This window comes from Cherax quadricarinatus, unplaced genomic scaffold (assembly GCF_038502225.1).
Source record: "Cherax quadricarinatus isolate ZL_2023a unplaced genomic scaffold, ASM3850222v1 Contig199, whole genome shotgun sequence".
Taxonomy (NCBI): domain Eukaryota; kingdom Metazoa; phylum Arthropoda; class Malacostraca; order Decapoda; family Parastacidae; genus Cherax; species Cherax quadricarinatus.
Window position 1 is genome coordinate 33378 of NW_027195225.1, and position 24003 is coordinate 57380.

The 24003-nt window shown below is 43.6% G+C and overlaps 1 protein-coding gene across 2 annotated transcripts in view; it reads left to right on the forward strand.

The window, feature by feature from the left end:
* Positions 1–303: 303 nt before the first annotated feature.
* Positions 304–24003, forward strand: part of LOC128691960 (peptidyl-prolyl cis-trans isomerase-like) — a 34037-nt gene continuing 10337 nt past the window's right edge. For both annotated transcript variants that reach the window (XM_070080176.1, XM_070080177.1), the window contains exon 1: positions 304–482. In XM_070080176.1, coding sequence (XP_069936277.1) covers positions 318–482 — 165 coding nt within the window. In that variant the 5' untranslated portion in view covers positions 304–317. The remainder of the gene's footprint in view (positions 483–24003) is intronic.

A 24003-nucleotide genomic window follows, 5' to 3' on the forward strand; every position in this document is an offset into this window, starting at 1 on the left:
TGGTGATGACACTGTACACAGGTTATAATGGTGGTGACACTGTACACAGGTGATAATGGTAGTGACACCGTACACAGGTTATAATGGTGGTGACATTGGACAAAGGTTATAATGGTGATGACACTGTACACAGGTTATAATGGTGGTGACACTACACAGGTGATAATGGTGATGACACTGTACACAGGTTATAATGGTAGTGACACTGTACACAGGTTATAATGGTGATGACACTGTACACAGGTTATAATGGTGATGACACTGTACACAGGTGATAACAGCAGTGTCACTATCCACAGGTTGATCATCTTCGTGGGATGAGTAAGGCCGTGAAGAGGCTGGTGGAGGCTGGCCTGGTGTTGGGTGTCCATCAAAACCAAGATGACCTCCGCTACTCCAGGATAACTTTACAAGATGGTCAACTGTATCTCCATGTTCTCCAGCACCAACCATCACCACCCACCCACGCCCACACTATCCAGGTACTTTATTACACCACCATTCTTACTGTACCACAACAGTATCCAGGTACTTTATTACACTACCACTCTTACTGTACCACCACACTATCCAGGTACTTTATTACACTACCACTCTTACTGTACCACCATACTATCCAGGTACTTTATTACACTACCACTCTTACTGTACCACCATACTATCCAGGTACTTTATTACACTACCACTCTTACTGTACCACCATACTATCCAGGTACTTTATTACACCACCATTCTTACTGTACCACCACACTATCCAGGTACTTTATTACACTACCACTCTTACTGTACCACAACAGTATCCAGGTACTTTATTACACTACCACTCTTACTGTACCACAACAGTATCCAAGTACTTTATTACACTACCACTCTTACTCTACCACCACACTATCCAGGTACTTTATTACACTACCACTCTTACTGTACCACCACACTATCCAGGTACTTTATTACACTACCACTCTTACTGTACCACCACACTATCCAGGTACTTTATTACACTACCACTCTTACTGTACCACCATACTATCCAGGTACTTTATTACACTACCACTCTTACTGTACCACCATACTATCCAGGTACTTTATTACACTACCACTCTTACTGTACCACCACACTCTCCAGGTACTTTATTACACTACCACTCTTACTGTACCACCACAATATCCAGGTACTTTATTACACTACCACTCTTACTGTACCACCATACTATCCAGGTACTTTATTACACTCTGCCACCACACTATCCAGGTACTTTATTACACTACCACTCTTACTCTACCACCACACTATCCAGGTACTTTATTACACTACCACTCTTACTCTACCACCACACTATCCAGGTACTTTATTACACTACCACTCTTACTGTACCACCACAATATCCAGGTACTTTATTACACTGCCACTCTTACTGTACCACCAGACTATCCAGGGACTTTATTACACTCTGCCACCACACTATCCAGGTACTTTATTACACTACCACTCTTACTCTACCACCACACTATCCAGGTACTTTATTACACTACCACTCTTACTGTACCACCACACTGTCCAGGTACTTTATTACACTACCACTCACTCTTACAGTATACACCCACCTACTCCCACCCTCGACAAACTACTGCACCAACACAAAGGTATAATTCAGAGGGCTGACGAGGAGTTGCTGATGTGATTTCTGAATTTATAGAAGACAGAACAAAATAAGATGACCAAGAGAATGTTTAAACCTTTAATGGGAGGAAAGAAGGGTATGGGTTTTCTCAGGAAGGGTTGAAGGGGGTATAAGGGAAGGGTAGGGGTTTTCTCAAAAAAGGTTGAAGGGGGTATAACGGAAGGGTAGGGGTTTTCTCAGGAAGGGTTGAAGGGGGTATAAGGGAAGGGTAGGGGTTTTCTCAGGAAGGGTTGAAAGGGGTATAACGGAAGGGTAGGGGTTTTCTCAGGAAAGGTTGAAAGGGGTATAAGGGAAGGGTAGGGGTTTTCTCAAGAAAGGTTGAAAGGGCTATAAGGGAAGGGTATGGGTTTTCTCAAGAAAGGTTGAAAGGGCTATAAGGGAAGGGTATGGGTTTTCTCAAGAAAGGTTGAAAGGGGTGTAAGGGAAGGGTAGAGGTTTTCTCAGGAAAGGTTGAAAGGGGTATAAGGGAAGGGTATGGGTTTTCTCAGGAAAGGTTGAAAGGGGTATAAAGGAAGGGTATGGGTTTTCTCAGGAAAGGTTGAAAGGGGTATAAAGGAAGCGTATGGGTTTTCTCAGGAAAGGTTGAAAGGGGTATAAAGGAAGGGTATGGGTTTTCTCAGGAAGGGTTGAAAGGGGTATAAGGGAAGGGTAGGGGTTTTCTCAGGAAAGGTTGAAAGGGGTATAAGGGAAGGGTAGGGGTTTTCTCAAGAAAGGTTGAAAGGGCTATAATGGAAGGGTATGGGTTTTCTCAAGAAAGGTTGAAAGGGGTGTAAGGGAAGGGTAGAGGTTTTCTCAGGAAAGGTTGAAAGGGGTATAAGGGAAGGGTATGGGTTTTCTCAGGAAAGGTTGAAAGGGGTATAAAGGAAGGGTATGGGTTTTCTCAGGAAAGGTTGAAAGGGGTATAAAGGAAGGGTATGAGTTTTCTCAGGAAAGGTTGAAAGGGGTATAAAGGAAGGGTATGGGTTTTCTCAGGAAAGGTTGAAAGGGGTATAAAGGAAGGGTATGGATTTTCTCAGGAAAGGTTGAAAGGGGTATAAGGGAAGGGTAGAGGTTTTCTCAGGAAAGGTTGAAAGGATTATAAGGGAAGTTTTGAGTGGTAATGGGTTTAGCATCCAGCAGGGGTGTGTGACCATGAGATAAGATTTGTTTATGTCATTACATGTTGTAGGAGGACAAGCAAGGTAACTTGAAGAACTTCAGAGATACTGGTTAGCTGCACTTGAGTACTGGAGGTGGGTACAACTAGAGTGAATGTACTCTGGAGGAGGGGTTGTAATGTTGACATTGGTATAAACCTTGGTAATAAATACCGACAAGTTGGTTTAGGAAGACACGTAAGCAAACACTGTGACACATTTATTAGAAAACGTTTCGGTCCTGGGACCTTGATCACTTCTAACATACAGAGGTAGAAAAGCATTATATATATAGGCGGAGAGTGAGGTGTGACGCACGTGACCTGAGGAATGTCATAAGAACACAAGAATGGAGGAACACTGTAGAAGCCCCACTGGCCCATGCAAGGCAGGTCCTTATCAAAACAACCTCTGCCTATGATGAGGACGGGTAGACGATGAAATCATGTGACTCCTGTGTTGTTGGGTTGGTGGTGCTTAAGTATCATGTATGCCAATGTTTTTGAAATTTTTGTAGTTTCCAGTGTTGCGTTCTATAGTGTCGGTGATGGCGATTAGTGAGGCTTCTAGGCACCGTCGGCGTCTGAGGTCTGGTTCGGTGAGAACGAGTTGTGCCTCATTCCAGTTCATCAAATGTCCCGTGGAGTCTCTGTGGAGGACACAGGCGTACCTTACATCGTCTCTGTTAGAGGCATTTCGATGCTCATTCAAGCGGACTGTAAGATCTCTGCCTGTCTCGCCTACATATTTCTTGGGACAGAACCCACAGGGGATAGTGTAGACGCCTGCTGTAGAAGTTAGAGGTGTGGGGCTGCGTTTCGTAGTGAGGTCTTTGATAGATGATGTGTTTATGGTGGAAACGTTGATGTTACTCATAGCAAGTGCCCGGCGAGTATTCGTGGCAACATTACCACATGGGAGTACTATGAACTGCTTAGGGGGCTGTTCCATGGGCGGTTTGTTGAGAATAGCTTGTGCCTTAAGTCTGCAATCTCGGATGAAGAAAGATGGGAACTGAAGACGTGTAAAGGCTTGTGTTATGTAAGTGCATTCTTCTTCTAGAAAACAAGGGCTGGAGATGCGAAGAGCTCTCAAGAAGAAGCCAATGGGGACTCCAGAAATCATAAATAACTTATCTTCCTATACACTAACCGTCACCGAGACAGAAGCCCTCAGCCTAGGGCTCAAGTTTACTACTGGCATCAACAAGAAACATAATCTGGTGGATATGGTAACCAAGAACCAACCTTTTGGAGGCTCCGAGTTTCAAAAAGGCTTTGTTCAAGGAATTATCACTGCTGCAGCTACTGAGCCTTCAAGACCGGTCATTCCCAGAAGATACATCCAAGCACTCAGGAACCTGGCCAACAACGATGATATCGTCATTACAACCGCTGACAAAGGAGGTGGTGTGGTGTTACTCAACACTGTCGACTACAACAATAAAGTTTTAAATCTTCTCAACGATGCCAACACATACCAGCCTGTATCAGAATCAGTGCTACTTTTCTTCAAAAGGCTCGTAGCATCTTACGAAAATCAGAACAAGGCAAAAAACTACTTAAACTTTTACCAGGTCAACCGAAACCAGCACGTCTGTATGGCCTTCCTAAGACACACAAACCTGGCATCCCACTACGGCCTATCACTTCGGGCATAGGGAGTGCACCACACAGGCTAGCCGGCCATCTTGCCAAATACCTTTCAGCGCTTCTGGGCACCATCAGTCAAGCCCACCTCAAGCACTCAGGTGACCTTCTCTCCCGAATTTCCAACCTGAATGTCAAAAACAAAAGCATGGCTTCCTTCGATGTCACAGCCCTCTTTACCAACGTTCCTACTGACGCTGCAATCAACATTCTGAGACAGAGGCTCACTGAAAACCACGACCTCCCTTTACCTCTTCTAGACTTCATCAATCTAGTGGAACTTTGTGTTAATTTCAACTTCTTCAAGTATCAGGACAACTGTTACAAACAATGCTTTGGGATGGCAATGGGCAGCCCGCTCAGTGCTGTGCTTGCCAACCTCTTCATGGAAAACCTGGAGACAGAGAAATTCAGCACCCTCATTCCCAACACCGTTACCTGGCTAAGATACGTTGATGATGTATTGGTTTTCTATCCAAGACGTCTCAATATCCAGGCCCTTCTCAGCAAGATCAATGCAGTTGAACCATCAATAAAGTTTACACTTGAACTCGAAAATGATGGCAAACTTCCTTTCCTCGACGTTCTACTGTGCAGATCTCCCGACAGTGACAAACTTCTCTTCAAAGTGCATAGAAAACCTACCAACAAGGACGATCTTATACACTTTTATTCACACCAAGACACTCGCACTAAGAGAGGAGTCCTCATTGGCTTCTTCTTGAGAGCTCTTCGCATCTCCAGCCCTTGTTTTCTAGAAGAAGAATGCACTTACATAACACAAGCCTTTACACGTCTTCAGTTCCCATCTTTCTTCATCCGAGATTGCAGACTTAAGGCACAAGCTATTCTCAACAAACCGCCCATGGAACAGCCCCCTAAGCAGTTCATAGTACTCCCATGTGGTGATGTTGCCACGAATACTCGCCGGGCACTTGCTATGAGTAACATCAACGTTTCCACCATAAACACATCATCTATCAAAGACCTCATTACAAAATGCAGCCCCACACCTCTAACTTCTACAGCAGGCGTCTACACTATCCCCTGTGGGTTCTGTCCCAAGAAATATGTAGGCGAGACAGGCAGAGATCTTACAGTCCGCTTGAATGAGCATCGAAATGCCTCTAACAGAGACGATATAAGGTACGCCTGTGTCCTCCACAGAGACTCCACGGGACATTTGATGAACTGGAATGAGGCACAACTCGTTCTCACCGAACCAGACCTCAGACGCCGATGGTGCCTAGAAGCCTCACTAATCGCCATCACCGACACTATAGAGCGCAACACTGGAAACTACAAAATTTCAAAAACATTGGCATACATGATACTTAAGCACCACCAACCCAACAACACAGGAGTCACATGATTTCATCGTCTACCCGTCCTGATCATAGGCAGAGGTTGTTTTGATAAGGACCTGCCTCGCATGGGCCAGTGGGGCTTCTACAGTGTTCCTCCATTCTTGTGTTCTTATGACATTCCTCAGGTCACGTGCGTCACACCTCACTCTCTGCCTATATATATAAAATGCCTTTCTACCTCTGTATGTTAGAAGTGATCAAGGTCCCAGGACCGAAACGTTTTCTAATAAATGTGTCATAGTGTTTGCTTACGTGTCTTTCTAAACCAATGTTGACATTAATGGAGGTGGGTACAACTAGAGTGAATGTACTCTGAAGCAGGGGTTGTAATGTTGACATTAATGAATGTGGGTATAACTAGAGTGAATGTACTCTGAAGGAGGGGTTGTAATGTTGACATTAATGGAGGTGGGTATAACTAGAGTGAATGTACTCTGAAGGAGGGGTTGTAATGTTGACATTAATGGAGGTGGGTATAACTAGAGTGAATGTACTCTGGAGGAGGGTTGGTGGTGTTGACATTGGACAGATATTTGAGCTGTGTTTGTGTGTGTATGGCAAGACAACTGTTGTATAAATAATGGTGAATGTGTCTTTTTCTGTGTCAACCAACCTTCATTAATGATGTTGACACTCTTCTATGTTGACACTCTTTCATGTTGTCACTCTTCCATGTTGACACTCTTCCATGTTGACACTCTTCCATGTTGACACTCTTCCATGTTGACACTCTTCCATGCTGACACTCTTCCATGTTGACACTCTTCCATGTTGACACTCTTCCATGTTGACACTCTTCCATGTTGACACTCTTCCATGTTGACACTCTTCCATGTTGACACTCTTCCATGTTGACATTCTTCCATGTTGACATGACACTCTTCCATGTTGACACTCTTCCATGTTGACACTCTTCCATGTTGACACTCTTCCATGTTGACACTCTTCCATGTTGACACTCTTCCATGTTGACACTCTTCCATGTTGACACTCTTCCATGTTGACACTCTTCCATGTTGACACTCTTCCATGTTGACACTCTTCCATGTTGACACTCTTCCATGTTGACACTCTTCCATGTTGACATTCTTCCATGTTGACATTCTTCCATGTTGACACTCTTCCATGCTGACACTCTTCCATGTTGACACTTCCATGTTGACACTCTTCCATGTTGACACTTCCATGTTGACACTCTTCCATGTTGACACTCTTCCATGTTGACACTCTTCCATGTTGACACTCTTCCATGTTGACACTTCCATGTTGACATTCTTCCATGTTGACATTCTTCCATGTTGACACTCTTCCATGTTGACACTCTTCCATGTTGACACTCTTCCATGTTGACACTTCCATGTTGACACTCTTCCATGTTGACACTCTTCCATGTTGACACTCTTCCATGGTGACACTCTTCCATGTTGACACTCTTCCATGTTGACACTCTTCCATGTTGACACTCTTCCATGTTGACACTCTTCCATGTTGACACTCTTCCATGTTGACACTCTTCCATGTTGACACTCTTCCATGTTGACACTCTTCCATGTTGACACTCTTCCATGTTGACACTCTTCCATGTTGACATTCTTCCATGTTGACACTCTTCCATGTTGACACTCTTCCATGTTGACACTCTTCCATGTTGACACTCTTCCATGTTGACACTCTTCTATGTTGACACTCTTCCATGTTGACACTCTTCCATGTTGACACTCTTCCATGTTGACACTCTTCTATGTTGACACTCTTCCATGTTGACACTCTTCCATGTTGACACTCTTCCATGTTGACACTCTTCCATGTTGACACTCTTCCATGTTGACACTCTTCCATGTTGACACTCTTCCATGTTGACACTCTTCCATGTTGACACTCTTCCATGTTGACACTCTTCCATGTTGACACTCTTCCATGTTGACACTCTTCCATGTTGACACTCTTCCATGTTGACACTCTTCCATGTTGACACTCTTCCATGTTGACACTCTTCCATGTTGACATTCTTCCATGTTGACACTCTTCTATGTTGACACTCTTCCATGTTGACACTCTTCCATGTTGACACTCTTCCATGTTGACACTCTTCTATGTTGACACTCTTCCATGTTGACACTCTTCCATGTTGACACTCTTCCATGTTGACACTTCCATGTTGACACTCTTCCATGTTGACACTTCCATGTTGACACTCTTCTATGTTGACACTTCCATGTTGACACTTCCATGTTGATACTCTTCCATGTTGACACTTCCATGTTGACACTCTTCCATGTTGACACTTCCATGTTGACATTCTTCCATGTTGACACTCTTCCATGTTGACACTCTTCCATGTTGACACTCTTCCATGTTGACACTCTTCCATGTTGACACTTCCATGTTGACACTTCCATGTTGACACTCTTCCATGTTGACATTCTTCCATGTTGACACTCTTCCATGTTGACACTCTTCCATGTTGACACTCTTCCATGTTGACACTCTTCCATGTTGACACTCTTCCATGTTGACATTCTTCCATGTTGACACTCTTCCATGTTGACACTCTTCCATGTTGACACTCTTCCATGTTGACACTCTTCCATGTTGACACTCTTCTATGTTGACACTCTTCCATGTTGACACTCTTCCATGTTGACACTCTTCCATGTTGACACTCTTCTATGTTGACACTCTTCCATGTTGACACTCTTCCATGTTGACACTTCCATGTTGACACTCTTCCATGTTGACATTCTTCCATGTTGACATTCTTCCATGTTGACACTCTTCCATGTTGACACTCATGTTGACACTCTTCCATGTTGACACTCTTTCATGTTGTCACTCTTCCATGTTGACACTCTTCCATGTTGACACTCTTTCATGTTGACACTCTTCCATGTTGACACTCTTCCATGTTGACACTCTTTCATGTTGACACTCTTCCATGTTGACACTCTTCCATGTTGACACTCTTCCATGTTGACACTCTTCCATGTTGACACTCTTCCATGTTGACACTCTTTCATGTTGACACTCTTCCATGTTGACACTCTTCCATGTTGACACTCTTTCATGTTGGCACTCTTCTATGTTGACATTCTTCCATGTTGACACTCTTCCATGTTGACACACTTATATGTTGGCACTCTTCCATGTTGACACTTTTCCATGTTGACACTCTTCCATGTTGACACATCCATGTCGACATTCTTCCATGTTGACACACTTCCATGTTGACACTCTTCCATGTTGACACTCTTCCATGTTGACACTTTTCCATGTTGACACTCTTCCATGTTGACACTTTTCCATGTTGACACTCTTCCATGTTGACACTCTTCCATGTTGACACTCTTCCATGGTGACACTCTTCCATGTTGACACTCTTCCATGTTGACACTTTTCCATGTTGACACTCTTCCATGTTGACACTCTTCCATGTTGACACTCTTCCATGTTGACACTTTTCCATGTTGACACTTTTCCATGTTGACACTCTTCCATGTTGACACTCTTCCATGTTGACACTTTTCCATGTTGACACTCTTCCATGGTGACACTCTTCCATGTTGACACTCTTCCATGTTGACACTTTTCCATGTTGACACTCTTCCATGTTGACACTTTTCCATGTTGACATTCTTCCATGTTGACACTTTTCCATGTTGACACTCTTCCATGTTGACACTCTTCCATGTTGACACACTTCCATGTTGACACATCCATGTTGACACACTTCCATGTTGACACTCTTCCATGTTGACACATCCATGTTGACACACTTCCATGTTGACACTTTCATGTTGACACTTTTCCATGTTGACATTCTTCCATGTTGACACTCTTCCATGTTGACACATCCATGTTGACACTCTTCCATGTTGACACTCTTCCATGTTGACACTTTTCCATGTTGACACTTCCATGTTGACACACTTCCATGTTGACACTTTTCCATGTTGACACATCCATGTTGACACACTTCCATGTTGACACTCTTCCATGTTGACACTCTTCCATGTTGACACACTTCCATGTTGACACTCTTCCATGTTGACACACATCCATGTTGGCACTCTTCCATGTTGACACACTTCCATGTTGACACACTTCCATGTTGACACACATCCATGTTGACACTCTTCCATGTTGACACACTTCCATGTTGACACTTTTCCATGTTGACACTTTTCCATGTTGACACTCTTCCATGTTGACACTTTTCCATGTTGACACTTTTCCATGTTGACACTCTTCCATGTTGACACTCTTCCATGTTGACACTCTTCCATGTTGACACTTTTCCATGTTGACACTTCCATGTTGACACTTTTCCATGCTGACACTCTTCCATGTTGACACTCTTCCATGTTGACACTCTTCCATGCTGACACTCTTCCATGTTGACACTCTTCCATGTTGACACTCTTCCATGTTGACACTTTTCCATGTTGACACTCTTCCATGTTGACACTTTTCCATGTTGACACTTTTCCATGTTGACACTTTTCCATGTTGACACCCTTCCATGTTGACACTCTTCCATGTTGACACTCTTCCATGCTGACACTCTTCCATGTTGACACTCTTCCATGGTGACACTCTTCCATGCTGACACTCTTCCATGCTGACACTCTTCCATGCTGACACTCTTCCATGTTGACACTTCCATGGTGACACTCTTCCATGCTGACACTCTTCCATGTTGACATTCTTCCATGCTGACACTCTTCCATGGTGACACTCTTCCATGTTGACACTCTTCCATGGTGACACTCTTCCATGCTGACACTCTTCCATGTTGACACTCTTCCATGGTGACACTCTTCCATGCTGACACTCTTCCATGCTGACACTCTTCCATGTTGACACTCTTCCATGTTGACACTCTTCCATGTTGACACTCTTCCATGGTGACACTCTTCCATGCTGACACTCTTCCATGCTGACACTCTTCCATGTTGACACTCTTCCATGTTGACACTTCCATGTTGACACTCTTCCATGTTGACACTCTTCCATGCTGACACTCTTCCATGGTGACACTCTTCCATGCTGACACTCTTCCATGGTGACACTCTTCCATGCTGACACTCTTCCATGGTGACACTCTTCCATGTTGACACTCTTCCATGTTGACACTCTTCCATGCTGACACTCTTCCATGTTGACACTCTTCCATGTTGACACCCTTCCATGCTGACACTCTTCCATGGTGACACTCTTCCATGTTGACACTCTTCCATGTTGACACTCTTCCATGCTGACACTCTTCCATGTTGACACTCTTCCATGTTGACACTCTTCCATGCTGACACTCTTCCATGTTGACACTTCCATGTTGACACTCTTCCATGCTGAGACTCTTCCATGTTGACACTTCCATGTTGACACTCTTCCATGTTGACACTTCCATGTTGACACTCTTCCATGCTGACACTCTTCCATGCTGACACTCTTCCACGTTGACACTCTTCCATGTTGACACTCTTCCATGTTGACACTCTTCCATGCTGACACTCTTCCATGCTGACACTCTTCCATGTTGACACTTCCATGTTGACACTCTTCCATGCTGAGACTCTTCCATGTTGACACTTCCATGTTGACACTCTTCCATGCTGACACTCTTCCATGTTGACACTCTTCCATGCTGAGACTCTTCCATGTTGACACTCTTCCATGCTGACACTCTTCCATGCTGACACTCTTCCATGGTGACACTCTTCCATGTTGACACTCTTCCATGTTGACACTCTTCCATGCTGAGACTCTTCCATGTTGACACTTCCATGTTGACACTCTTCCATGCTGACACTCTTCCATGTTGACACTCTTCCATGCTGAGACTCTTCCATGTTGACACTCTTCCATGCTGACACTCTTCCATGCTGACACTCTTCCATGTTGACACTCTTCCATGTTGACACTCTTCCATGCTGAGACTCTTCCATGTTGACACTTCCATGTTGACACTCTTCCATGCTGACACTCTTCCATGTTGACACTCTTCCATGCTGAGACTCTTCCATGCTGAGACTCTTCCATGTTGACACTCTTCCATGCTGACACTCTTCCATGCTGACACTCTTCCATGGTGACACTCTTCCATGTTGACACTCTTCCATGTTGACACTCTTCCTTGGTGACACTCTTCCATGCTGATACTCTTCCATAAGAATATAAGAACATAAGAAAGAAGGAACACCGCAACAGGCCTATTAACCCATGCGGAGCAGGTCCATGTCCCCCCTCCCTGGATTAGCCCAATGACCCACACAGTCTGGCCACCTCCACTCAAAGAAGGAGCACAGCACCAGACCCAGCAGCACAAGCTAGTCAGGTTCAACTCACTCATGTATTTATCTAACCTATTTTCAAAACTACACAACATTTTAGCCTGAATAACATAAGGACATAAGAAAGGAGGAACACTGCAGGAGGCCTGCTTGCCCATACTAGGCAGGTCCTTTACAATTCATCTCACTAACAAAACATATGCCCAACCCAATTTTCAATGCTACCCAAGAAACAAGCTCCGATGTGCAAGTCCCACTCAAATCCAACCCCTCCCACTCATGTACTTATCCAACCTAAATTTGAAACTACCCAAAGTCCTAGCCTCAATAACCCAACTAGGTAGACTGTTCCACTGATCAACAGTTTGAAATGTGAGAATCTTCATTCATATACACTTGTATGATTTTTAACACACAAGTGAATAAAATGCTTGCAATTCACTTTTTTTTTTTAAGTGTTAGGTGCAAAAACTAATGTGGTATATTGTTTTTACTTGTTAGCTCTTAAGAGTTTACTTGTTTCTAGATTCTGTATGCACAGGTCACTACATGAAAGAATTCTTTCGACAAACTGGCTATATCCCACTGAGGCAGGGTGGCCCAAAAAGAAAATAGCAAGTTTCTCTTTTTAAATATAGTAACATACAGGAGAAGGGGTTACTAGTTAAAATTTAAAAAAAAAAAAAATTAAAAAAAATTCAGCTTGAGTGGTGACGTGTACTTAGCTCAGTGGTGACGTGTACTTAGCTCTGTGAAGACCTGTTTGTGTGCTCTCTGTGAATCTGAACCAGGATGCCCTCTCTTGAGCAACTTTACCAGCAGCTGAGAGAAGAGCTCAGAGTTGCTAAGATGGAGATACGGCGATTAACGGAGGAGAACAAGAGGATTCGTAGTAATCCTCCTGTTGTGAGTCTCCAGGTTAAGAGGGGAGCTTGGTCAGTGGCCGGGCAACATGGAACCAAGCTGAAGATCAAGAAAACGGTTGGAGAGGCACAAACAACGAGAAACCAGAAGACTACCGTGGAAACTTCCAACCCATTCTCGGTGCTACCCGACGAATGTGAGTGTTCTACTGGGAATGCCACAACGAGCACCAAGGAAGCATTGGCAGACGTGAGTGAGACATCCCTAGAAACCCCAACGAAGACCATCGAGAACGTCTTGACGAATTCTACAAGTGGTGTAATGCTACCTGGCGAATTTGAGTCGACTACTCGGAGCATCATGACGGACGACGCCAAGGAAGGTAAAAACATTGTTGTTGTTGGGGATAGTCAGATTAGGTACATGGATAGGGCATTCTGTTTGAAGGATAGGAGTAGGAGGCAGAGAGTGTGTTTTCCTGGGGCTGGGATGAAGGATATTGTTAGCCGTCTGGATGACATCATGAGAGGTAATGGGAGCAATCCTATTATCTGTCTCAGTGCTGGAGGCAACGATGTTGGCAGACGTAGGAGTGAGGACCTGATTAGCAGGTATAGGTCAGCAATAGAGATAATTAGGAAGAAGGGTGGGAAACCTGTCATATGTGGCATTTTGCCAAGGAGAGGAGTTGGAAATGAATGGTTGTCCAGAGCAATTGGTGTCAATTGCTGGCTGGACAAATACTGTAAGGAAAATGCGGTAACATTCATTGACAACTGGGACCTCTTCTATGGCAGAAATGACATGTATGCCAGGGATGGGGTTCACTTATCTAGGTGTGGGGTGGGAGCACTGGCCAACGCAGTGGAGGGAGCTGTTAGGTCTTTAAACTAGGAATAGTTAGTGGTATGGGTTTCTGCGGGAAAACTGTGAAGTCTCAGGGTAGTAATATGAGTACTAGGAGAACTAGTAATAGGCAAAATGAGATGGATATCGGAAGGCCAGTGGCACTAATTGACAAGGACAGTAATAGGTTTAGTGGAATAACAGAAAGGAGCAGGAATGATAAAGAGAAAGGAGGGTCCTTAAGTATATATTACACAAATAGCCGCAGTGCTAGGAATAAGATGGACGAGTTGAGACTAGTTGCTAGTGCAGGTAACATAGATGTATTTGCCATTACTGAGACGTGGTTTAATTCAAAAAGTCGGGACATGCCTGCAGAATGTCACATTCAGGGTTTCAAATTGTTCCAAGTAGATAGAAGTATCGGGAAGGGGGGTGGGGTGGCATTGTATGTCCGAGATCGCTTGAACTGTTGCATTAAAACGGGTATTAAGTCTGAAGTAACACATACAGAGTCTGTTTGGATAGAATTTTCAGAGGGGCATGAAAAATTAACTTTAGGTGTGATATACCGTCCCCCAAATTTAGATAGGGACCAGGGAAGACTACTATGGGAGGAAATTGTTAGGGCCACAAGGCACGATAATGTAGTAATTCTAGGAGACTTTAACTTTAGTCATATTGATTGGAATTTCTTGACTGGGAATTTAGAATCATACGACTTCTTAGAAGTAGTTCAGGATTGTTTTCTGAAGCAGTTTGTGACAGAACCTACAAGGGGTAATAACCTGCTTGACTTAGTTCTGGCAAACAATGAATCCCTTGTTAATAATTTAGAAGTTTCAGAAGAACTGGGTGCTAGCGACCACAAATCAATTACATTTAGAATTGAATGGAAGTATGATAGTAGGGATAACTCAGTAACAGTCCCAGATTTTCGCTTAGCAGATTACGATGGGCTTAGAGAACACTTATCATCTGTTGACTGGGGTAACAAAGAGAGCTATCAATATGACAGTTTTCTGAACACAATACATGCTGCTCAAAGAACATTTATCCCTTATAAAGAAATTAGATCAAATAGAAATGACCCAAAATGGATGAATAATAGGCTGAAATATCTACTAGGGCATAAGAAAGAATTTATAGGCGTATCAAAAGAGGCGAGGGTCATCTTATGAATCAGTATATTGACACTAAGAGGGACATTAAAAAGGGGATAAGAAAAGCTAAAAGGAACTATGAAATTAAAGTTGCTAGGGATTCTAAAACTAACCCAAAAAGTTTTTTCCAGGTATATAGAACAAAAGTCAGAGATAAGATAGGTCCCCTTAAAAATAACTATGGGCATCTTACTGACAAAGAGAATGAAATGTGCTCGATTTTAAATAATTATTTTCTCTCGGTTTTTACACAGGAAGACACTAGTAGTGTTCCGGTAATTAATTTTTATAGTGGGCCAGAAGAAGATAAATTATGTAACATCATAGTCACTAGTGAAATGGTTGTGAAGCAGATAGACCGACTGAAGCAAAATAAGTCACCGGGTCCTGATGAGGTTTTTTCAAGGGTTCTAAAGGAATGCAAAATGGAAGTCTGTGAACCATTAACTAATATTTTTAATTTATCTCTTCAAACAGGTGTAGTGTCTGATATGTGGAAGATGGCTAATGTAATTCCTATTTTTAAAACAGGGGACAAGTCGTTACCGTCAAATTACCGCCCAATAAGCCTGACCTCAATTGTAGGCAAATTACTAGAGTCAATTATAGCTCAAATTATAAGAAGCCATCTCGATAAGCATAGCTTGATTAATGATACTCAGCATGGATTCACGAGAGGCCGGTCTTGTCTAACTAATTTATTAACTTTTTTCAGTAAAGCTTTTGAGGCTGTTGACCACGATAAAGAATTTGATATTATTTACTTAGATTTTAGTAAGGCATTTGATAGAGTTCCGCACCGAAGACTGTTGAAGAAAGTAGCAGCTCATGGCATTGGGGGAAGAGTGCTCTCGTGGATCGAATCATGGCTCACAGACAGGAAGCAGAGAGTGTCCATAAATGGGGTTAAATCCGAGTGGGGATCAGTAACAAGTGGCGTTCCACAGGGATCAGTCTTGGGCCCGTTGTTGTTTATAATATATATCAATGATCTTGATGAAGGAATTACTAGTGATATGAGCAAATTCGCCGATGACACGAAGATAGGTAGGATAATTGATTCAAACGTAGATGTTAGGGAACTTCAGGAGGATTTAGACAAACTCTACTCTTGGTCAGAAAAGTGGCAGATGCAGTTCAATGTAGATAAATGCAAGGTTCTGAAGCTCGGGAGTGTCCATAACCCTAGCACTTATAAGTTAAATAATGTAGAACTTAACCATACAGATTGCGAAAAGGACTTGGGGGTTATGGTAAGCAGCAACCTTAAACCAAGACAGCAATGCCTAAGCGTACGTAATAAGGCAAATAGATTACTGGGATTTATATCAAGAAGTGTAAGCAACAGAAGTCCAGAGGTCATACTGCAGCTTTATACATCATTAGTAAGGCCTCACCTAGATTATGCAGCTCAATTCTGGTCTCCATATTACAGAATGGACATAAATTCGTTAGAAAACATTCAGCGTAGGATGACTAAATTAATACATAGCATTAGAAATCTTCCTTATGAAGAAAGATTGAAGACTCTTAAGTTACATTCACTTGTTAGACGAAGAATGAGGGGAGACCTGATCGAAGTGTATAAGTGGAAGATAGGTATTAATAAAGGGGATATTAACAAGGTCTTGAGAATATCTCTCCAAGAGGGAACCCGCAGTAATGGATTTAAATTAGATAAGTTTAGATTTAGAAAGGACATAGGAAAGTATTGGTTTGGAAATAGGGTAGTAGATGAGTGGAACAGTCTACCTAGTTGGGTTATTGAGGCTAGGACTTTGGGTAGTTTCAAATTTAGGTTGGATAAATACATGAGTCTGATGGGTTGGATTTGAGTGGGACTTGCACATCAGAGCTTATTTCTTGAGTAGCATTGAAAATTGGGTAGGTCAAATGTTTGTTAGTGGGATGAATTGTAAAGGACCTGCCTAGTATGGGCCAACAGGCCTGCTGCAGTGTTCCTCCTTTCTTATGTTTCTTATGTTTCTTATGTTTGAGCAGCATGTATTGTGTTCAGAAAACTGTCATATTGATAGCTCTCTTCGTTACCCCAGTCAACAGATGATAAGTGTTCTCTAAGCCCATCGTAATCTGCTAAGCAAAAATCTGGGACTGTTACAGAGTTATCCCTACTATCATACTTCCATTCAATTCTAAATGTAATTGATTTGTGGTCGCTAGCACCCAGTTCCTCTGAAACTTCTAAATTATTAACAAGGGATTCATTGTTTGCCAGAACTAAGTCAAGCAGGTTATTTCCCCTTGTAGGTTCTGTCACAAACTGCTTCAAAAAACAATCCTGAACTACTTCTAAGAAATCGTATGATTCTAAATTACCAGTCAAGAAATTCCAATCAATATGACTAAAGTTAAAGTCTCCTAGAATTACTACATTATCGTGCCTTGTGGCCCTAACAATTTCCTCCCATAGTAGTCTCCCTTGGTCCCTATCTAAATTTGGGGGACGGTATATCACACCTAAAATTAATTTTTCATGCCCCTCTGAAAATTCTATCCAAACAGACTCTGTATGTGTTACTTCAGACTTAATACCCGTTTTTATGCAACAGTTCAAGCGATCTCAGACATACAATGCCACCCCACCCCCCTTCCCGATACTTCTATCTACTTGGAACAATTTAAAACCCTGAATGTGACATTCTGCAGGCATGTCCCGACTTTTTGAATTAAACCACGTCTCAGTAATGGCAAATACATCTATGTTACCTGCACTAGCAACTAGTCTCAACTCGTCCATCTTATTCCTAGCACTGCGACTATTTGTGTAATAAATTTTTAATGACCCTCCTCTCTCTTTACCCTTCCTGCTACTTTCTGTTATTCCACTAAACCTATTATTGTCCTTGTCAATTAGTGCCACTGGCTTTCCAATATCCACCTCATTTTGCGTATTACTAGTTCTCCTAGTACTCATATTACTTCCCTGAGACTTCACAGTTTTCCCGCCAAAACCCATACCACTAACTATTCCTAGTTTAAAGACCTAACAGCTCCCTCCACTGCGTTGGCCAGTGCTCCCACCCCACACCTAGATAAGTGAACCCCATCCCTGGCATATATGTCATTTCTGCCATAGAAGAGGTCCCAGTTGTCAATGAATGTTACCGCATTTTCCTTACAGTATTTGTCCAGCCAGCAATTGACACCAATTGCTCTGGACAACTATTCATTTCCAACTCCTCTCCTTGGCAAAATGCCACATATGACAGGTTTCCCACCCTTCCTCCTAATTATCTCTATTGCTGACCTATACCTGCTAATCAGGTCCTCACTCCTACCGTCTGCCAACATCGTTGCCTCCAGCACTGAGACAGATAATAGGATTGCTCCCATTACCTCTCATGATGTCATCCAGACGGCTAACAATATCCTTCATCCCAGCCCCAGGAAAACACACTCTCTGCCTCCTACTCCTATCCTTCTAGCAGAATGCCCTATCCATGTACCTAATCTGGCTATCCCCAACAACAACAATGTTTTTACCTTCCTTGGCGTCGTCCGTCGTGATGCTCCGAGTAGTCGACTCACATTCGCCAGGTAGCATTACACCACTTGTAGAATTCGTCAAGACGTTCTCGATGGTCTTCGTTGGGGTTTCTAGGGATGTCTTACTCACGTCTGCCAATGCTTCTTTGGTGCTCGTTGTGGCATTCCCAGTAGAACACTCACATTCGTCAGGTAGCACCGAGAATGAGTTGGAAGTTTCCATGGTAGTCTTCTGGTTTCTCGTTGTTTCTGCCTCTCCAACCGTTTTCTTGATCTTCAGCTTGGTTCCATGTTGCCCGGCCACTGACCAAGCTCCCCTCTTAACCTGGGGACTCACAACAGAAGGATTACTACCAATCCTCTTGTTCTCCTCCGTTAATCGCCGTATCTCCATCTTAGCAACTCTGAGCTCTTCTCTCAGCTGCTGGTAAAGTTGCTCAAGATAGGGCATCCTGGTACAGATTCACAGAGAGCACACAAACTGGTCTTCACAGGGCTAAGTACACGTCACCACATCTCTGACTTTTGTTCTATATACCTGGAAAAAACTTTTTGGGTTAGTTTTAGAATCCCTAGCAACTTTAATTTCATAGTCCCTTTTAGCTTTTCTTATCCCCTTTTTAATGTCCCTCTTAATGCTAATATACTGATTCATAAGATGACCCTCACCTCTTTTGATACGCCTATAAATTCCTGTCTTATGCCCTAGTAGATATTTCAGCCTATTATTCATCCATTTTGGGTCATTTCTATTTGATCTAATTTCTTTATACGGGATAAACGTTCTTTAAGCAGCATGTATAGTGTTCAGAAAACTGTCATATTGATAGCTCTCTTCGTTACCCCAGTCAACAGATGATAAGTGTTCTCTAAGCCCATCGTAATCTGCTAAGCGAAAATCTGGGACTGTTACTGAGTTATCCCTACTATCATACTTACATTCAATGCTAAATGTAATTGATTTGTGGTCGCTAGCACCCAGTTCCTCTGAAATTTCTAAATTATTAACAAGGGATTCATTGTTTGCCAGAACTCAGTCAAGCAGGTTATTACCCCTTGTAGGTTCTGTCACAAACTGCTTCAAAAAACAATCCTGAACTACTTCTAAGAAGTCGTATGATTCTAAATTCCCAGTCAAGAAATTCCAATCAATATGACTAAAGTTAAAGTCTCCTAGAATTACTACATTATCGTGCCTTGTGGCCCTAACAATTTCCTCCCATAGTAGTCTCCCTTGGCCCGGTGGCCTGGTGGCTAAAGCTCCCGCTTCACACACGGAGGGCCCGGGTTCGATTCCCGGCGGGTGGAAACATTTCGACACGTTTCCTTACACCTGTTGTCCTGTTCACCTAGCAGCAAATAGGTACCTGGGTGTTAGTCGACTGGTGTTGGTCGCATCCTGGGGGACAAGATTAAGGACCCCAATGGAAATAAGTTAGACAGTCCTCGATGACGCACTGACTTTCTTGGGTTATCCTGGGTGGCTAACCCTCCGGGGTTAAAAATCCGAACGAAATCTTATCTTATCTTATCTTATTTAAGTTTGGGGGACGGTATATCACACCTAAAATTAATTTTTCATGCCCCTCTGAAAATTCTATCCAAACAGACTCTGTATGTGTTACTTCAGACTTAATACCCGTTTTAATGCAACAGTTCAAGCGATCTCGGACATACAATGCCACCCCACCCCCCTTCCCGATACTTCTATCTACTTGGAACAATTTGAAACCCTGAATGTGACATTCTGCAGGCATGTCCCGACTTTTTGAATTAAACCACGTCTCAGTAATGGCAAATACATCTATGTTACCTGCACTAGCAACTAGTCTCAACTCGTCCATATTATTCCTAGCACTACGACTATTTGCGTAATATATATTTAAGGACCCTCCTTTCTCTTTACCTTTCCTGCTCCTTTCTATTATTCTACTAAACCTATTACTGTCCTTGTCAATTAGTGCCACTGGCTTTCCAATATCCACCTCATTTTGCCTATTTCTAGTTCTCCTAGTACTCATATTACTACACTGCGACTTCACTGTTTTCCCGCCAAAACCCATACAACTAACTATTCCTAGTTTAAAGACCTAACACCTCCCTCCACTGCGTTGGCCAGTGGAGTTTGTTCCACTCATCCACAACTCTATTACCAAACCAGTGCTTTCCTTTATCCTTCCTGAATCTGAATTTTTCCAACTTGAAACCATTGCTGCGAGTCCTGTCTTGGCATGCTATTTTCACCCCCTTAATTTATTCCTGTTTTCCATTTCTATACCTCGATCATATCCCCCGTAATTCTATGCCCTTCGAGAGAGTGCAGATTCAGGGCCCTCAGTCTATCCTCATTGGGAAGATTTCTGATACATGGGATCATCTTTGTCATCCTCCTCTGTACGTTTTCCATTCTGTAATACGGTGACCAGAACTGAGCAGCATAGTCTAAATGAGACCTAACCAAGGATATATAGAGTTGAAGAACAACCTGAGAACTTCTATTATTTATACTTCTTGATATGAAGCCAAGAATTCTGTTAGCTTTACTGCGAACACTAATGCGCTGTTGTCTTGGTTTTAGGTTACTGCTAACAAGAACTCCTAAATCCTTCTCGCAATTTGTAATAATAAGATCTACATTATTTAGTTTATATGTGGCATGGTTATTTACCTGTCCAACATTTAGAACTTAGCATTTGTCAATATTAAACTGCATCTGCCACTTCTATGACCATTGCATCAGTCTATTCAAATCATCCTGGAGTGCTCTAGTGTCCTCATTACAATGAATTGGACGGCCTATTTTGGTGCCATCAGCAAATTTGCTTGTCACTGTTTATTCCCTCATCTATGTCGTTTATGTAAATTGTGAACAACAACGGGCCCAACACTGACCCCTGAGGAACACCGCTTGTGACGTACCCCCATTCTGATTTCTCCCCATGTTCACACACTGCTATGTTCACACACTGCCATGTTCACACACTGCCATGTTCACACACTGCCATGTTCACACACTGCCATGTCCACACACTGCCATGTCCACACACTGCCATGTTCACACTGTCATGTTCATACACTGTCATGTTCACACACTGCCATGTTCACACACTGCCATGTTCACACACTGCCATGTTCACACACTGCCATGCTCACACACTGCCATATTCACACACTGCCATGTTCACACACTGTCATGTTCACACACTGCCATGTTCACACACTGCTATGTTCACACTCTTCCATGTTCACACACTGCCATGTTCACACACTGCCATGTTCACACACTGCCATGTTCACACACTGCCATGTTCACACTGCCATGTTCACACACTGCCATGTTCACACACTGCCATGTTCACACACTGTCATGTTCACACACTGCCATGTTCACACACTGCCATGTTCACACACTGCCATGTTCACACACTGCCATGTTCACACACTGCCATGTTCACACACTGCCATGCACACACACTGCCATGTTCACACACTGCCATATTCTCACTGCCATGCTCACACACTGCCATGTTCACTCTTCCATGTTCACACACTGCCATGTTCACACACTGCCATGTTCACACACTGTCATGTTCATACACTGCCCTGTTCACTCTTCCATGTTCACACACTGTCATGTTCACACACTGCCATGTTCACACACTGCCATGTTCACACACTGCCATGTTCATTCTTCCCTGTTCACACACTGTCATGTTCACACACTGCCATGTTCACACACTGCCATGTTCACACACTGCCATGTTCACACACTGCCATGTTCACTCTTCCCTGTTCACACACTGTCATGTTCACACACTGCCATGTTCACACACTGCCATGTTCACACACTGCCATGTTCACTCTTCCCTGTTCACACACTGTCATGTTCACACACTGCCATGTTCACACACTGCCATGTTCACACACTGCCATGTTCACACACTGCCATGTTCACACACTGCCATGTTCACACACTGCCATGTTCACACACTGCCATGTTCACACTCTTCCATGTTCACACACTGCCATGTTCACACACTGCCATGTTCACACACTGCCATGTTCACACACACTGCCATGTTCACACACTGCCATGTTCACACACACTGCCATGTTCACACACTGCTATGTTCACACACTGCCATGTTCACACACACTGCCATGTTCACACACTGCCATGTTCACACACACTGCCATGTTCACACACTGCCATGTTCACACACTGCCATGTTCACTCTTCCCTGTTCACACACTGTCATGTTCACACACTGCCATGTTCACACACTGCCATGTTCACACACTGCCATGTTCACACACTGCCATGTTCACACACTGCCATGTTCACACTCTTCCATGTTCACACACTGCCATGTTCACACACTGCCATGTTCACACACTGCCATGTTCACACACACTGCCATGTTCACACACTGCCATGTTCACACACACTGCCATGTTCACACACTGCTATGTTCACACACTGCCATGTTCACACACACTGCCATGTTCACACACTGCCATGTTCACACACACTGCCATGTTCACACACTGCCATGTTCACACACTGCCATGTTCACTCTTCCCTGTTCACACACTGTCATGTTCACACACTGCCATGTTCACACACTGCCATGTTCACACACTGCCATGTTCACACACTGCCATGTTCACACACTGCCATGTTCACACACTGCCATGTTCACACTCTTCCATGTTCACACACTGCCATGTTCACACACTGCCATGTTCACACACTGCCATGTTCACACACACTGCCATGTTCACACACTGTCATGTTCACACACACTGCCATGTTCACACACTGCTATGTTCACACACTGCCATGTTCACACACTGCCATGTTCACTCACTGCCATGTTCACACACTGCCATGTTCACACACTGCCATGTTCACACACACTGCCATGTTCACACAGTGCCATGTCCACACTCTTCCATGTTCACACACTGCCATGTTCACACACTGCCATGTTCACACACTGCCATGTTCACACACTGCCATGTTCACACACTGCCATGTTCACACACTGCCATGTTCACACACTGCCATGTTCACACACTGCCATGTTCACACACTGCCATGTTCACACACTGCCATGTTCACACACTGCCATGTTCACACACTGCCATGTTCACTCACTGCCATGTTCACACACTGCCATGTTCACACACTGCCATGTTCACACACTTCCATGTTCACACACTGCCATGTTCACACACTGCCATGTTCACACACTGCCATGTTCACACACTGCCATGTCATCTCCTCTCTTCCACTTACCTGCTGCTGCCACTCACCTGCTGCTGCCTCTCACTTGCTGCTGCCACTCACCTGCTGCTGCCTCTCACCTACTACTGCCTCTCACCTGCTGCTGCCTCTCACCTGCTGCTGCTTCTCACCTGCTGCTGCCACTCACCTGCTGCTGCCTCTCACCTACTGCCGCCTCTCACCTGCTGCTGCCACTCACCTGGTGCTGC